Genomic DNA, 19,092 nt, shown 5'->3' on the forward strand with positions numbered 1-19,092 from the left:
ATATTTATCCAGATATGTATTAATTTTCTTATATATGTATACTTTCATTAATATCTATAGTATTTTGTAGTAATTATTTGATATAAATTTAATTAACTTTATAATACTATATCAGTTAAAACATGATATTATATGATATTGGTATACTTAGATAATAAATATATATATATATATATATATATATATATATATATATATATATATATATATATATATATATATATATATATATATATATATATATATATATATTTTATATATATAACTTTTCTTATTTGCAAAAAGTTAATTATAATATTATTAGAATAAAGCTAATAATATTTATAACATTAATAATATCAATAATGATAGTAATACTAATAATTTTAATAAAAATGATAAGTTTTCTAATAATGATAATAATAGTAAAAAGGATATTTTTAATAAAAATGATAAATTTTAAAAAAATACTAATAATAATATTAATAATAGCTTTTATAATAATAATAATAATAATAATAATAATAATAATAATAATAATAATAATAATAATAATAATAATAATAATAATAATAATAATAATAATAATAATAGAAATTAGTATGCTAGTAATCTACCTTTTAATTAAATTCTAAAAAGAATTGGGCATTGTAGGGCTCGAACCCTTGACCTCCTAGATCACCACTAACACTCTAACCATTGATCTGTGACCTGTTTATCTGATTAATATTACAACCCGTTTATATCTATTCTGTGTTACCAGTTTCCCTCTTCTACCTCATCATCAAAATTCTTAAATTACCAGAACTCGAATTGCCAGCAAATAAACGACTTTAATATTTGTTTTAGGTCTGTTAACAGCAACATAAATGATTTAACTCAGAACATATGAATTGATATAACAGAAAATAAAATAAAATAGATGTATCTGCTTCGATAAAACTATTTTGAACCCAATATTTGATTTCGAATTTTAGATCGTTTTAGAAGGAGTTTCCTACATGAAATATTTTGCAAATCCTTCCTAGAAACTTCTAATATCATTAACTTATTATGAAACATAAAAATGAATCCGAATTTTACGATGAACACGACTGTTTGACTTTTTAAATTTAATTTGACTTTCAAAATTCGAATTCGTTAGTAAAATTTGAAGCTTGAGACTCTGTGGATAGTTTTAGTAATCCATTTCTAACATAACTGTATTTACACATTTTTAAAAAATGATTCATTTTCAGGGTTTTTGGAGAATGATATCAAAACAGGGATACGTGAGCTGTGAAGGATTATTTGGGTTTCAAGTTCAGTAAAAAGACTTATTCGAAACTGTTAGTTGATAAGGATGAAGAGAGAACTGAGTGACTTTACTTATATCACGGAGTAATTCAAATGATTTATAGCTCAATTGAACAATAGCTAATATTCGTATTAGATATAAAAAAATCAAGAGGAAAAAGATAAGATAGAAACAGACAGTTAACCTACTTTAGATTTTGAGATATATTACAGTAATATCTGATGTCGACCTTGTTAACAATCAAGAGAACAAATTATACAGAAAGATAGTGATTTGCAACAGAAAACGTATCCATCTATATTTATTTATATGCCATATTTACATATTCTATATATTAGTGTATATATATATATATTTATTTATATTTATAAACTGAAATTCGAATCTTATTTAGGTATTTATGTATATCTGAATATACACCAGTAATTATATATCTGTATTTACATGTATGTAGTTATATATCCTGTTTATATATTTAATTTAACATTAATAATTAATAATTATATAATAATAATAATCATATTATTAATAATACTAAATAATAATAATAAAAGAATATACTAATTAAAATATCATTAATGGTATTAATAATAAATTATATTACTATAATGATAATAATTTGTATTAATAATAATAATAATTCTTAATAATATTGATATTGATAATATCAATTATTAATACTAAAATTGATCATAATAATTACAATTAAATTTTTACAACCGGTTATAATAATATTAGCAATGATAACAATAATGTTAATAATAATAATATAACAAATCAATTGTATTAAATTTCATATTTACGCATTATATAATATTAATAAGACTGATTTTAGTATTAAAGATAATAATATAACAAATATACTTAAACTTGTAATTTCATTTATTAATTATATAATATTTAATATTTATATCATTTATTATATGAATACATCTATTTATATATTTTATAACTGTTACAATAGAATTTATATATAGATTCATATAATATCATGTTCACATTTATATATATATATATATATATATATATATATATATATATATATATATATATATATATATATATATATATATATATATATATATATATCCACATTTATTTACAAACAACTGTTCGTGAATCGTCAGGCTTAATCAAAGGGTAACTAGTTATCCGAATATAGATTTCAAACTTTCTAGACTTAACATTAAGGTTTTTGCTTATCGTGTCGGAAACATATAGAGTTTAAAGTTTAAATTTGGTCGGAAATTTCCGGATCGTTACAATTACCATTGAACGTAAAATCCTAAGAATTCACCGAAATTCATTAGGTCACCTGGACCAAATCGGGTGTCAACCGTAAGAACGGTGGTTGCATAGCATGGTCGAAGACAGGACCTTGTGCCAGACCGAAAAACTATAGGGTGATCTTTACTATTGCTCCTACAAAGCATAGTAATTGCATCCGACACGATATAGACCATAATCAAAAGCATGTCAAGGGACATTGCCTTAACAGTTGCTTGTTCAACGCTTTCCTTTACAACCGGACGGTAGTTTACCAAAAAGTAATATACGGAGCAAGTATACTGGACGTGTTACTTTCTCAATACAAGGTTAGCAAGTGGGTGACATAAAATCATAAGTTTTGAGCTAAAATTTTCAAATCTGAAACCCACAAATTCCACAAAAACAATTTGCAAACACCGGTGAAGGGTTATTTCGGAAAACTTATCTAGGGTAAAAGCTAGATCGAATTTTCAAAAGATCAAATATTTTCATAAAGATCCAATTTCCTAAAGGATCTAAATTTTTATAGTCATGTGGGACTGTAAACCACAACGTTACTATCATTGTTCATACCGCCGTATAGAAATCACTGATGTACAAAGTGTGAAGAATAAAGAAGTGATTCAAGTATGTTTTTATTCAAGTTCTATATTGTTTGAGGACAAGCAACGCTCAAGTGTGGGAATATTTGATAATGCTAAAAACGAACATATATTTCATAGCATTATCCCTCAAGAAAGACAGGCTTTTGGTTGCAATTGTTCTATTTACAAGTGATATTCATTTAAATAATAAAAGGTGAAGAGAAAAGACAGATTCGACGATTTGAAGACGCAAACGAACAAAACGCTAAAAAGTACAAAGTACAATCCAAATGGTTCAATTTATTGATAAGAAACGTCTCAAAATTACAAGAGTACAAGCCGTAAAACGCAAAGTACAAGATATTAAATAGTACGCAAGGACGTTCGAAAATCCGGAACCGGGACATGAACCAACTATCAACGCGCGACGCAACGGAGCTAAAATTACAAGTCAACGGAGTACAAGAATATAATATAATATATAATTAATTATATAAAATTATATATATTATATTATATATTAAATAAATACGCGCAGCCCACGTTTTGGAATCTTATGTGACCAGGAAAAGGAGGCCATGCGATCGCATGGCCTGGATGCTTTAAATCCATGCGATCGCATGGAAGACTGTACATGGCCACATCTATAAATTGAAGTGTTTTTCGAATGAATGATACACACCTTTATCTATCTCTCTCTCAATTTATATTTATATTTATATTTTAATTATAATTATAATTTTAATTTTAAGTTAATAATAATAAGGTTATAGTGGCGAATGTTGTAAGTTTGTAAGTCGAAACTCTGTCCGTGTAATACTACGCGATTAATACTCATTGTAAGTTATGTTCAACCTTTTTAAATTAATGTCTCGTAGCTAAGTTATTATTATGCTTATTTAAGCCGAAGTAATCGTGATGTTGGGCTAAATATTAAAGACGGGGTAATTGGGCTTTGTACCATAATTGGGGTTTGGACAAAAGAACAACACTTGTGGAAATTAGACTATGGGCTATTAATGGGCTTTATATTAACCAAACGATACCTCGTTAATTTAATATAAAGGTTACAATTTGACGTATCTATATATAACCACATACGCTTAATCGGGTACGGTGGGCAGGATATCTATAAATACGAATTATCGTTCATTTTACCGGACACGGGGATGGATTAATAGTTAATGGACTCATTAAGACAGGGGTGGATTACATTCAAGGGTAATTGGTGTAATTGTAAACAAAGTAGTAAAACCTTGGATTACACACAGTCGATAACCTGGTGTATTCATTAAACAAAGTATTAAGACCTTGTTACAGTTCGAATCCCCAATTAGTTGGAATATTTGACTTCAGGTATAAGGATAATTTGACGAAGACTCTCGCACTTTATAATTATGACTAATGGACTATTATGGACAAAACCGTATGGACATATCGAATAATACAGGACAAAGGACAATTAACCCATGGTAATAAATTAAAATCAACACGTCGAACATCATGATTACGGAAGTTTAAATAAGCATAATTTCTTTATTTTATATCTTATCGCACTTTTAATTATCGTACTTTTTAATTATCGTAATTTTATTTATCGCACTTTTTAATTATCGCACTTTTATTATCGTCATTTACTTTACGCTTTTAATTAAGTTATTTTTATTTTTAATATTTTAAATTAGGTTTTAATTGTGACTTAAGACATAAAATCGACAAACCGGTCATTAAACGGTAAAAACCCCTTTTTATAATAATAATAATACTACTTATATATATATTTATATACAAATATAGTTTAAAATAAAATATAGCGTTAAACTTGGCTAGCTCCCTGTGGAACGAACCGGACTTACTAAAAACTACACTACTGTACGATTAGGTACACTGCCTATAAGTGTTGTAGCAAGGTTTAGGTATATCCACTCTATAAATAAATAAATAACTTGTGTAAAATTGTATCGTATTTAATAGTATTTCGCAATAAAAATATAACTATTTCGTATACACCTCGCATAACATCAAGTATTTTTGGCGCCGCTGCCGGGGACTTCAACAACGCCGAAAGCGAAACGCTATATAAAAAAAATATTTATTTTTAATCTATTTTTTTTTAAAATATAGTAAGTTTTAAATATAAAAACATAAACAAATAAAAGAAAATTAATATATATATATATATATATATATATATATATATATATATATATATATATATATATATATATATATATATATATATATATATATATATATATATATACATATATACATATATATATATACATATATATATATATACATATATATATATATTACTATATTTTTACGTTTTAAAAAGTTTGTATTTTTTTTTAGTTACAAAAACTAATAGGTAATTTTTAAAATATAAGTTTTTATTTATATAAATATTTTATATAAAGATAAAACAGAAAGAAAAAAAAATCGGGCCGAAGCCTGTCGAAGCCCAAACAATCTGGCCTGGTTTTCGGATCCATGCGATCGCATGGCCGGACAACTAATACCTCATGCGATCGCATGAGGTGACTTGAGAGGGCCTGATCATCAAACGTACAAATTAGGGTTTGATTTTATTAATTATTATTATTAATTAATTTAGATTAGGGTTTTGTTTTAATATTAATTAGTTTAGTTTTTATTACTTTTAGGTTTTAATTAGTTTTATTAATTCATAAACTAATATTTTTTTAAAAAATAATATTTTTATAAAAATAAGTAATTTTTTTTCATTTTTTGTTTATTTTTATTTTTATTAGTTTAATTCATAATTTGTATATTTTTCGTTCGTAACTAGTTTAAAGATTAGTATTTTGCCGTAAATTTTTTTATATTTCTAGATTTTTAGGTCTGCCGTAAAATCCCTTAAGTGCTTTTTCTTTAGACTAAGATTTAGGTGTTTTAGAATTTTGCGACGCCGTTTTAAGATTTTAGTACTTTTTAAGTTATTGCCGTTTTGGATATAGAATTCCTTTTAAGCTTTAATACCTTTAGACGCAACTTTTAATTTTTAGTTTTTAGACGGACCTATGAGTGTGCCACCATGAGTGTGCCGAGTCAGGCCCCCATGAGTGTGCCGCCGTCGCTACAAAGAGATTGAGTCAGACCTTCTTCTTGCCGCCATCTTTACAACCGTTCCACGCCTCGATGTGAGGGGCGTGTTGGGAAGTTATCCCACATCGGTCATGGACAAAAACAAATGTATGCATATAAGTCAAAGGGGAAGTCCCTCTATCACCAATTGGTTTTAGAAAAGGATGGACTCTTGAACATATATGTTGTACATGTTGTTGGGTTATACGATTTATTAATTCTGTCAATCATACTTATTTTATTATAAAGTTAAATGTAAAATGAAAATCTAACGATTAGTACATTTTTAATAAAATTATGTAAGCATATATTCATATTTATTTATTTGTATATTGTATTTCAGGTCTTCATGGATATATTCAGGGATATATCAATGGATGAAACTTTTCATCCATATCCATATTCATTTACGTTCATCCATATCCATATTCATATCTATTTAGGTTCATCCATATCCATCACGGAGCGGGTGGATCGGGTGGATGTCCACTGGATCGGGTGGCCATTGCCATCCCTAAGCATCACCGATCCAAGTCCTTTGCATATGATCGTGAAGAAGAGGCGTGAACGATTGAGCTAGGATGTTGACATACATACGTTATAGGCACAATTCATCGCACAAAATTCGAATGGTAAATCCACATCATGTAGAACAAGATACAATGGGATCAAGACATTAACTACAGTTCTCATGGCTATAAAAGCACCGACATTTGATCCTAAAAATACTCCTACATCTGGGGTATGTGCAAATATAATACATATACATACACAAGTAAATAATGAATGTGCATTCGGAGCAAATATCTTTAATATATTGTATCATCGTATCGGCTCGCGTGCTTTAGTATCAACGTGGAGTGAGTTAGCATGATGTTTACAACACAATTCCTTGAATCCAACGAATACCTGTCAAACACAAAGGATACAACAATCTAAAATCTTAAAGATCTGCATGCTCATGTTTAAATGTGAAAATAGTTAAGCAAGAAAATGACGGACCTCGTGTATGTAGTTAATGAGGGTTGATAATACTGGTCAACCTTGTGGTCTGTGACGGCTAACCAAGTTCTTTAACATGCTTTATTTATCAAGTTATGATTCTAGTGTTCGTCTCATATATCTCAAGGCAGACCTCAATGTGGCCCTGGCTTTACCATCCGGAGTGCACCCAGATTTTACCATTTCTTCATACACAACTGGAACCTGAAAGTTTGCACCATTTCATGTTATATGCTCTTTAGTAATGAACGCAAGATTTTTTTCCCAAATTCCCAAGTTTCAATTTTTCTTATTTCTTTTTAAATGTTAATCAGGTGAAGTTCATCACTTCAGTTAGTCACAATATAAATATTTTATAATCAAGTGTATGTTTCACTTCAATATGCAGTTCACCACTTGTGTGTTTTATGATGGTTGTAAACAGAAGGGGGAAATGCAAATTTCATACCTCACTAAATTTCTCGACGCGAATTAAAGCTTTCATAAGAGTAGTGTATGTGATTATATCCGGTCTAACACCCTGTAATTGAACATACGAAAAGTTAAATTAGTACAGGCACGGTTATGGAATATACGAGAATCATGAAATGAACCAAGTGAAGAATACTTGCATTTTCCTTCATATATTGTAAAACCGCAAAGGCTTCAACGTCTCTTCTATCTTCACCAAACGCATTAATTAATGCATTGAGAGCTAAATTGCTAGGTTTCAAACCATCACCCGTCATCATCTTAAATGTATTAGCTGCTTGATTAGATAGACCCTGTTCGATGATGAGAGAAAAAGAATAGATTATTTTCTGAAAATACAAACGTTAGACAAAAAAGTCAAAGTGGTATACGTAATTGAACCTGATACATTTGTTGATCTTAACCTGAACATGTTTAAGGTCTATTTTTCAAGGGTACAGCCTTCATTAGTAGTTTCTATCTTTTTTCTATTTAATACGGCACAACTAAATCGATACCCTACCTAACAAAATGTATTTTCTTTTACTAGAAGAGTAGAAGTTGCAAATGGATAGGCAGGGTTACACATCAAAATAGGCAATTTTCAGTACGGGTCAAACATTAATAACTTTTTTCCCATTGTCTTTGCTCAATTCATATACAAATATTGCGTTAAATATAACTAGATAAATACATGTCACTACGGTAATAAGTAACCACAGTAAAAATGTGGATAACTATTTAGAAGATTTCAGACATTTAAATACACTTACGACGACTTTTTAAGTTTTACCAAGTCCACTTTGACCAGATTATGTTTTCTCAATTCACAAACATATATTCTGTTAAATATAACTAGAAAATACATGTCATTACAGAAATAAGTAACTCTATTAAGGTGTTAAATAACTATTTAAAAAGCATTTCGATACCCTTAAGATAACTTTTTAAACAGTTTACTATGTTCATTTGACCTGTATTTTTTACTTACATATTAACCAGTTTGAGCTATTAAGAGATAAACACAACCTGGGGTAGAGGCGCCAACATTACCACTTAAAAGGTTTTATCTTTTAAGATCAAAACATGTTTTAAGCTCAAAACAGCATCTACAGATATCTAGGACTCTTTGAATGTCTATAACATTAACAACTTTTTTTTTCATCGTTTTGTAGAACAACAGCACTGCATATTTTCACAAAATGTACAGAGAATTTAATGGGAACTTTCAACTCTAATTAGGTTGTATTCTCGAGTTTTTCTTTTAGCGGAAAAGAGTGGAGAAGAAAGGGGATGAGAGTGTTTTACTATCCTTCCCAATCCGTCCAGATATGGGCGGAGAGTTTTGGTGACAAAATCTAAAGGTACTATCCTTCCTGATCATCTCCTCTCCTCTCATTTCCGCTGAAATTTAAAACTCGAGAATCGCTGTTATTTTTTAATCTATGTCTCCTCTCCTTTCCATCCTAAATAAATCTCGAGAATAGTAAAACGAGCACAGCAAAACAGGCAAACTTGGTCATTATGTAAGAAAGATGGTTAGAAAGCATACCCTTTGTGCATACGCATTAATCAAGGCATTATACATGGTCGTTGACGGCTTCATACCAGCAGATTTCATCACTTCCAAACACTCAATTGCATCAGTATACCTCCCAGACTTACCATACACATCAATCAACGTAGTATACGTAACAACATTAGGCAACAAACCTTCACCTTGCATCTTCCCCAACAATCCCTTCACTTCATCCCATTTCTGCTGCAACCCAAACGTATTAATCATTATATTATAAGTCGTCGTACAAGGCAAACATCCACTTTGCAACATTTCATCAAACAACTCCCCTGCTTTCTTATAATCCCCTGATTTACAGTAACAATCAATAAGCGTATTCCAAGTAACCGTATCAGGATCAATCCCTTCACTTTTCATCCTTTCTAACGTCGCAGTTACATGCTCAATAACATTATACTTCCCAAACGTATCAATCATAACATTATAAAACTGCCTATCTGGTTTCACACCACATTTTTGCATCTCTTTCAAAACCTTAAATGACTTCTGCCATTCACCCCTATCACGATAACTAGCTAAAATCCTACTAAAAACAAACGAATTAGGTTTCACACCTTTAACTTCCATCTCTTTCAGCACAATTCTCGCACTCTCCCACCTCCCAGCATTCCCATATGCATCGATCAAAAGACTATATGTATGCTCATCCGGCAAAACACCGTTCTTTTCCATCTCAGTTACTATCATCTCTGCATCTTTTAAACTACCATTTTTAACATAACCTTTCAATACAGCGTTATAAGCTCGAGTTCTAGGTATCCCTCCACCTTCTTTAATTTCTTCAAAAACTGCTTCCACTTCTTCCGCACGGCCTAAATTCCCTAACTGTGAAATCAAAGAAACTACAGTCGACGTTCGTGGATTCATTCCTTTACCTTGGATCACACCTAAAAAGTACATAGCTCTATCTACATTACCTGCTTTAGCAAAACCTAAAACTAAATCATTCAACAACTGTCCGTCTAATTCGATACTATCCGTTATCATTTCATCATACAGTTTCTCTAACAACACTGAATCAATGAGATTACTTCTAACTAACGACTGAATGATTAAACTATAATTAACAAAATCAGATTGATAACCGTCACACCTCATTTTATTCATTAGATTAATTGCTTTCTCGAATTCGTTATTACGTGCACACGCGCCAATTAACGCGTTATAAGTTAACGGAGTTAGGGTTTGTTTTTGCGATAAGAGGAAGGCATCGTATAGTTTCTCGGCGCGTCCGAGAGCGTGAATTAAAATTGAGTACAATAATTCGTATTTGAAGCATAAATTGTGTTTCTGAAGCCATGTAACGAGTGCGTATGCGGTTTCAAATGATGAATTTGAAGGCGAGGAAGTTAAGGCTTTGAGAAGTGAGTGCCATAACGGAGCTGGTACAACTCGGTATGACTCAGCGAGACGTAACTCGGTGAGGTCGAGTGAGTTGGATGAGGTTGATGATGAAATGGATGGTGACGTGGAGAGGAAGTGAAGGAGAGGGGAGAAATCGTAGAGGCGGTTAGGGAAGTGTGAAACGACGTCGGACTGAGTAATTGTGTCGTTTTCGGATAAGAAAGGGGAAGATGATGAATGGAGAGATGAGTGGGTAACGTGGAAGGTGTTGGTGGGAAAGAGTGGCGGTTGATGGTGGTTGTGGTGGCGGAGGAAACGGCTGGTGGTGGATAAGGGTGGAGGGAGAAGAAGAGTGTTCATTTTAATATTTTTCAGAAATTTTCAGGTTGTTTGAAAGCTGTTGTGTTTTGGTGGCTGGAAAAACAAGCAGAGAAGAAAAATCTATAGTAATATTTACATATATGGTTCCTATAGTATAGTTTATTAAGCTTAAAGATCCAAAATGTTAGAATTGCTTTTCAAACAAATGAAATAAAAAATCAAATGTTACTAATATGTTAGCAACTTTGAGAGGTTCCGTCATACTGTCGTAAATTTACTTTGTGAATTAACTTCGTCTATCGAATTTTTTGACGGGAAAACAAAGAGATAACCTAACAAAGGAATCTAAGAAACTGAAAAACTACATGACCAAGGCAACGCCCGACGGACAAGAAACAAAACTAAAACACTAGAAACAAGGATAAAAACAACCAACCCCGATCAAACAGAATAGCGTGAAAAACTAAAAAACTGGAACTGATTCCATAAAGAAAAGACCCCAAACGACACACGGGACAAAAAATGTGTATATTAAAAGATTAGGTGTTAGGAATATTGTCATAGTACCATTAAGCCATTAGAAAACAATAGTAAAATATGTATTATTTGGAGTGCATGATGAGTTTGTCACATGATATATTGCTTGATGATTGTAGTTCTTGTGGAGGCCGTTAAGAATATGAGAAAGAGGACGAAGTTGCGAAGTGTTGAATGAGCAAGATTGTGAAAAGAAGCAGTTGAAGGATGATCGGGAAAGATGCGTCAACAAGTGAGAGAAATATCACGAAGAACATAAATATCAGATGGCGGGAATGAATGAGTGATTTAGCATTTTTTTTATTTTATTTGTCCTTGGAGTCAAGATACCAATACTAATTTCTAACTTTTGAGATCAACTGCATACAAGTACTTTATAAAACACTCAAAAAAACACGCATTTTTTATTTATTTATCAAAAGTTACAAATGAACCCGCTCAATACTCATCAATTTATATCCAATGTCGTCTCACTGGAAGATTATCAAAGGAAAGTAATCCTCACACACTACTTTTTGATCCATACACACCTAATTGGCTATTATACCCTTACTTATGTTTAGAATAATAATAGAAGTTTAATTCCCTAGATAAATGTATGGATATAATTGTAAATTTATGGTATAAAAGTGTATATGGATCAAAAAGTGGTATGTGAGAATCACCTCTCATTATCAAATACGCCGCACAACCTTCGCCTTTCCACGAATTAGTTTTTCTTAATTTATTTAAAATTATATAAATACATAGAATTGTTATGTTTTTCAATTTACTTTTGGCGTCGATGTTATTCATGATGTTATTCATGGTGCAAGGATGTGATTAAAGAATGATTGTTCTTGTTGTGATGAGTTCCGAATGAATTTCCGTGCTCATAAGGCTTCACGAATTTTTATGAAGACAAAAATATGGCTGTCAACAGTAAGACGACCGCTAAGCCGACTAGCTCTCTATGACCTCTTTAGACTCTTGTATTGGGAAAAGAACTAAAGATGATTGAAGATAGACATAAATGTCGTGTGAATCAAATCAAATCAAATTAAAACTAAAATACAAATAATAAGGTAACTCAAATTGTCTAGTGCGCAAATTATTGTTAAATTAATGAGATATACCGGTTTTGATTGGTCGTAGTGAAAGATGTTATTTGTAACGACCCGACTTTTTCGACTTGCTTTTGTGCTTTGTGCTTTCACGAAACTGCGTATATGTGCTTACTGAGCTAGTTTATGCTCTGGGATCTTATTTAACGATTAATTACTTTCATTAATACCTTACAACGTGCTAGTAAGTGTGTAATCACTTAACTTGATCCCCGAAAGCTTTTACGACCGTTGGTGTCACTTGACGTTTGAAACGAGCTATGTATTTCGGTACACGTTTAACTTTGGTCATAATCGGAATACGAAACACTAATTGTTATTTTATAATAACAATTACTTGGGTTTTTGGATGCTTAATTACGCTTAGTAATTTACTAGAGCACACCAATTAGTCTTGTTGGACTTTCTACCTTGTTGGACTTTAGCCCACCCTACACTAGCTAGTGGACTATTTAATTAGCCCAATTTAAATAGGTTAGTGACCCATATTAATGAAAGACAAATGCCCATTTATTAGAGGGAACATACTAGCATTTTTGTTAAGCATTATCCTTAATGTTGCATGGGATCCTAACATAAGCACCTACTTTAGACAACCATTAACCAAAAAGCAAAAGTTTGTCCCCCTTGTCCCCCCCCCCACCAACCCACGACCACCATCACCCTCCCACCTCCTCACCACCTATAAATACAAGCCTTATTTCACTCATTTTACACTTGATCTCATTTGCAATTTACATACACTTACTCTCTAATTCTCTCTCTAGTCTTTCTCACTCTAAAAAGTGTAAGTTTTTGATTTTTCTTCTTCTTCTTCTTCCCTTCATCTACACGACATCATCATCATCGTTTTATGGATCTAGCTTTTAGCTTTTGATCTTGTTATATCTTATAGATTCAAACTTGGGTTTGAATCCTTCAAGAACATGAAAGATTCAAGCTTTCTAGCTTGGAATCTTCATTTACTTGTTAGATCTAGTTGTAATTTATTTGTTTTGTTATAAAGATCAAAACTTGTGTTTATGGTCTTCATGTATCTTAAAGATCCAAGCTTTATGCTTCAAGATCTTCAAGAACACTAAAGATTCAAGCTTTTTAGCTTAGGGTTTCATTATTATGTTAAAGATCTTAGCTTTCTAGCTTATGGTCTCATTAATCTTGTAAAGATCCAAGCTTTCTAGCTTAGGGTTTTCTTAATACTTGGGATCTAAGTTATTATTGTAGATATCACTTACTTGAAACCTTTTTGTGTTTGTTGTGATGATAAAGATCAAGTCTTCATCATCACATATTGTAACGACCCTGAATTTTCCAGCGTTTAATTATTAATAATTTATTATTAATGCTTGTGTTTTAATAAACGTGTTCTTATACGTGTTACTTGTTACCGTATTTAACTTTTCATGGTCCGACTCGTCTTTGTGACACACGTACTTTACACGAATAATATTTCGAATATTATTTACGTTCATGATTATTTATTATTAATCATTTTAATTAACTAATGTTACTAGTTAATTACTTGGGCTTTGTTTAATTATTTATTACATACTTACATACTTGGGCTTTATAAATGTACATGGACTTGGAAGCCCACCCTACTCCTCTTAATGGATTAATTAGGAGCCCATTTGTTACTAGTAACTTATTAAGGCTTAACTTAGATTAATTAGTAAATGGAATCTAGTTACATGTATACTTACATCATTTTCTAACACCATTTAACTTTAATACCACTTCAAGCTTACACCATTCTCCCATGTTTGAAAGTTTGCTTTTGACCTTGCCCCATTTGGCACTCTTGGCCGTGAACTTCAATGTGGAGGAGGGAGGTTTTGTTTTCAATTTTTGGTTACTTATTACTAGTGTATTACTTCACTTTTACACACACTTCATTTTACTTCTCATTTTCTCTCATCTTTTCTCTCTACTTTGTAAGTAACAAGCTTGCTTTTCTTTCTTTTTTCTCCACCAAAACCGAACCACATCATCATCATTTACTTGTCTTTGTTTGTTGTTTAATTACTTGTTGTTGTTTGTTGTTGTTAAAGATCAAGTTCTCTAACTTGTATCTTCATGTAATCTTGGTTACTTCCATCTTTTCTTTGATGAAGAACCAAGAACAAGAATCTAAACTTTCTAGTTTATGGTTCTACTCTTAAATGTTGTAAAGATTTGAAGTTCATAAGTTTTCATAATCATACATGTGTTCATGTTTTGTAGACTTAAATCCTAAGATCCAAACTTTGATTTGAATCTTCCTAAGTATGAAACAAACATGAACATAATACTTGTACTTTAGTTTATTTCTTTCTTTTGTAAGTACTTTAAAGTTGTGATGTTGTTAATTTGGTCAAGTATTACTAGTTAATCTTGATCTCATATTTCTTGAAACTAAAAGTTAACTTTATAAGTTCAAGAACATGGAAGTATAACTTTCTAGTTATAACTTCATATACTTATGTTGGATTTAAGTTTCTATAGCTTATGGTCTTCTAAATTTGTTGTAAATAAGAGCTTACAAGCTTACATACATTTTACAAGTTGAAAATCTAAGTTTCATAACTTATGGTTTCATTAAAGTGTAGATCCAAGTTTTGTAACATAGGATCTAACTTAAGAACACTAGATCTAGACTTTCTAGTCTAGGATCTTTAAGATCTAGCTAAGATCTAAGTTCTACAACTTATGATCTTGATTATTTATTTTACTTTCAAGTTTGTAGCTTAATATTACTAGTAGAACTCATGTATGTATTGGATCTAAGATCTTGATGTAACTTTGGTTCATCAAACTACATACAACTCTTAAGTGAGTTGTGCTACATATCATAGACTTAAACTAGTGTTATGATGGTCAAACCTTGGTTAAAATGATGCAAACCTATCAACGAGTTGTACACTTGAAGCTATACGCATCAAGGATGAGAACCGTGATGAGCATCAAGTACCAAGAACCTACCGGAACACCTTTACTTACTGTTTTTGGAACTGATCAGACCACTTGGGATACTGGAAAGTTTATTTTCAGTTAGTTCGGTTCGATTAGATAATTTTCCGTTTAGACCTCGTCTTAATCCGAGTTACGGTTTAGGATCTATGGCCTCCCGAAAGTCACTACACCCTATTAACGTTGTGCTAAAATTTCTGACCTACTCGCACTTAAACCGGCACCACGGTCAAAGGAAGACGATTTTGGTTCTGGAAATTGGTCAGTACCTAGGGGACTCATATCCGGAGCCATGGCCACTGGTCTCACCTCATTTCAGTTTGTATAGAGGCCGTGGCGACTGAACGAAGTCAGCCTTTATTTCAAACCCTAGTCTTGACTTAAAACTTACTTTACACTTTATGTTTAATGATGAATGATGATGGCACTTAAGACCTAATTTACATACTTTTAAACCTTTGGGAACGATTTACTGACTTAGTAACTTTTGACTTAGGTTGAGGACCTTCCGGACCAACCACTTGCTTACTATTCCCGCGTATCGACTTTTACTACTTTTCACTGTGAGTTATAGCATCCCTTTTTACTTTAACTATTTTGGGAACTGAGAATACATGCGCATTTTACGTTTTACATACTAGGCATGAGTACTTAAACTTTATATATGTGTGGGTTATACAATGGCATAAACTTTCCCCTTAGCTCGGTAACGTTTAGTCATCGGTCTTTGGAACCGGTGAAAGCGAATCTTAGATATGGATCCATAGGGTTTGACATCCCCACTCGGGCTTGTAGCGCTAGCATTTAACGGGTGTTTAATACTTCATAAATTTACGCACTCGCCAAGTGTACTTTTAGGGGGTGTTATTTATGTTAAGTTAGTTACCAAGTGCCCACGGTTATACATATACTTTTCATACTGTTTTGAAACGCTGTTGAAGCACTGAAATCTCGTGGCCTACCTTACATTACTGTTATACTTAAACTATAGGTCACCAACCTTTGTATTGACGTTTTTAAGCATGTTTTTCTCAGGTGCTTAAGGTTTGCTTGCTTACGCTGTAGTTGTCATGCTTCGTAGACTCACGCTGCGCTTATTAGAGATGTCACCGCATGAAACGTTTAACTTGCACTCAAACAATGTTAATTTTGAAACAATGTATTTGTAACGACCTATGGGTCACGCACTATTATTCTTTCTTGCTATTCGTAGAAGCATACTTTCGGATGTTAAACACTTGACGTTGGTTAAAACGTCACCTTTTATCATGAATGCAAACTCTTTTTGAAACAGCATATAGTATTTGACCTTGTAATGATCCTGTTGTTGATGATTCGTACACGATGGTTTTGTACGAGGCGTCACATTTGGTATCAGAGCATTGGTTGTAGGGAATTAGGTTGCATTAGTGAGTCTGGACCGACCCGAGTAGGATTCACTAATAGGACTAATCTACAACTTGCTTGTTTACTTGTTTCTGCGGAACTTGCTGCATGCTGCTGCTTACTTTTACTGCTATATGCCGTATGCTACTACATGATTTCACTACTGCATGCTATTATCTGCTTTCAATTGCATGATACTTGTCGTTATTGTCATGCTACTTACTGCTATAGATGATCTAGACTGTCGTAGTTACTTTGCCTAATACGTGCTTGCTTTATGACTTACTGACATGGAAAAAGTTATTTTTCCTTGTTCAGATATCGGATATTCCACCTGTTATCATTTTGAAGAGCGACTCAGACTCATCCGCCACCTCGCCTGCCATGGTTGCTGATTCTCAGATCCCGTCGTCGACACCCTTTACTGACTCTGGCGCTTCGTCCTCTGGAGCCAGTAGCCATGCACCCGACCCAGTGGTCACCCCAGACGGAGCCGAGGACCTACAGGAGATTCCAGCTCCACTTGTCCCAGGACCCTCGGATCCACAGCACCATTCCGGTGGTGATGTGATTCCCGTGAAACTTGGGGAAGGTCCGTTCCGTAATGAGCATAACCATTGGTGTCGACGCCTTCCTGATGGACGTCTCGTGCCGATCCCGCCTTTCAGATACCGACTGATGATGGCTGGCCGAGCAGAGCCACCCGTGCAGCCACCCCCAGATGATTCCGACGACTCATCATCCGACGACTCGTCCTCTGATGACTCCAGTGATGATGATTCCAACGAGGATCCCGAGGAAGCACTCGTGCAGCCACCCTCTACCCCATCGAAGAAGCGGTATCATTTCGACGGTACTGTTACTCCTAGGGTTAACAGAGGGAGATCGTCTGTTAACGCACATGGACTGAGGACTAGAGTTACCGCCTTTAAGCGGCTTGTGCCGTATCCTACAGATCCATTCATACGTAAGGCTCCCTGATACGCAGCATCTACTTCTGGTGCCGGACCGTCTGCACCACCCGCACCACCAGCACCACCTGCACCATCAGCACCACATGTCCCACCATCTCCCTCTGTCGAGGAACTGACGAGGGAAGTGGAGATCCTCCGTGCTCGGGTCACTGAGCTCGAGGACCAGATGTCCCACGTAATGGACATCCTACACCCACCCTCACCATAGGACATTTGTATTAGATTTCATTATGTAATCTCATTTGTAGTTTCATGTATTACTTATGTATTGTACGAAGTATGCAACTTATTATTAATGAATGGAACTTTGTGTTGTTTAATTCTTGCACGGTGTTCTATTTACGTTACTGTATGATGATTTTGTGGTATCTATATCTAGTTTCATTACTTAATAAACATGTGATGTGTTGATTCCATGTTGGTTACCATATACTGTATTATTATTTATTGAATACTGGATTTTGACTTGAGTTAAAATTTTTGTTTAGAACATCAATGGCCAACGGAAGATCAACACCCACAGCAGCCCAAATCGAGGAAATGATCACTGAACGAGTCGCCGCAACTTTAGCAGAAATGAACCCACAAGCTCCACCAGTTAACCCGCCCATTCGTAATGGGTGCACATACAAAGAGTTTCAAAGCTGCAAGCCCCACAACTTTAGTGGAACTGAGGGGCCAGTTGGGCTCACTAGGTGGTTTGAGAAATTAGAATCTGTGTTCCGCGTTAGTAACTGCTCAGAGACGAACAAAATCAAGTATGCCTCATGTACGCTGTCAGACGGCGCACTAACCTGGTGTAACACACTGGCTCAAGCAAAGGGTATTGATGAGGCGTATGCTACCCCATGGGAGGAATTCAAAGGGGCCATGATTGAAGAGTATTGCCCTAGGACAGAGATCCAAAAAATGAAGATTGAGTTTGGGCAGTTGAAGGTTGTGGGAAACGATCTCGATGGTTACAACCGTAGGTATCTAGAATTAGCCCTGATGTGTCCTACCATGGTTACCCCAGAGTTTAAGCGCATGGAAAGGTACTTGTGGGGACTTCCCAAGTCCATTAAGGGAAATGTCACCTCGTCTAAGCCACCTAACGTCCCGGAAGCAATGCGCATGGCGCACACCTTAATGAACTAAATTATCAGCGATGAATAGGAAAAGGCAAAATCCGAATCGGGTAGTAGTGATAAGCATAAGTGGGACAACA

General features: G+C 33.4%; 1 protein-coding gene across 3 annotated transcripts; it reads right to left on the reverse strand.

The window, feature by feature from the left end:
* Nucleotides 1-6,839: 6,839 nt before the first annotated feature.
* On the reverse strand, nucleotides 6,840-10,999 carry LOC139892786 (uncharacterized). 3 transcript variants are annotated; one of them, XM_071875910.1, is made up of 5 exons: nucleotides 9,245-10,999; nucleotides 7,854-8,006; nucleotides 7,691-7,762; nucleotides 7,243-7,446; nucleotides 6,840-7,149 (listed from the first exon to the last, which is right to left on the reverse strand). In XM_071875910.1, the coding sequence occupies exons 1-4, from the start codon at nucleotides 10,973-10,975 to the stop codon at nucleotides 7,336-7,338; spliced, it is 2,067 nt and encodes a 688-aa protein (XP_071732011.1). In that variant the 5' UTR covers nucleotides 10,976-10,999; the 3' UTR covers nucleotides 6,840-7,149; nucleotides 7,243-7,335. The 3 variants fall into 3 exon arrangements, with proteins under 3 accessions (XP_071732011.1, XP_071732012.1, XP_071732013.1); XM_071875911.1 differs by lacking the exons at nucleotides 6,840-7,149; nucleotides 7,243-7,446 and adding an exon at nucleotides 8,095-8,117; XM_071875912.1 differs by lacking the exons at nucleotides 6,840-7,149; nucleotides 7,243-7,446; nucleotides 7,691-7,762 and adding an exon at nucleotides 8,095-8,117 and having other exon boundaries at nucleotides 7,843-8,006.
* Between the last annotated feature and the right edge of the window lie 8,093 nt (nucleotides 11,000-19,092).

Source organism: Rutidosis leptorrhynchoides, chromosome 2 (genome assembly GCF_046630445.1).
Source record: "Rutidosis leptorrhynchoides isolate AG116_Rl617_1_P2 chromosome 2, CSIRO_AGI_Rlap_v1, whole genome shotgun sequence".
NCBI lineage: Eukaryota > Viridiplantae > Streptophyta > Magnoliopsida > Asterales > Asteraceae > Rutidosis > Rutidosis leptorrhynchoides.

Bases quoted from the DNA above. Each gene is read 5' to 3' on its own strand.
- LOC139892786 (XM_071875910.1), bottom strand. From the start codon at position 10,975: ATGAACACTCTTCTTCTCCCTCCACCCTTATCCACCACCAGCCGTTTC. The intron at 8,007-9,244 runs GTATGCTTTCTA...ATCATCGAACAG, and splicing joins TTAATGCGTATGCACAAAGG to GGTCTATCTAATCAAGCAGC. The intron at 7,447-7,690 runs GTATGAAATTTG...GCAAACTTTCAG, and splicing joins GCGTCGAGAAATTTAGTGAG to GTTCCAGTTGTGTATGAAGA.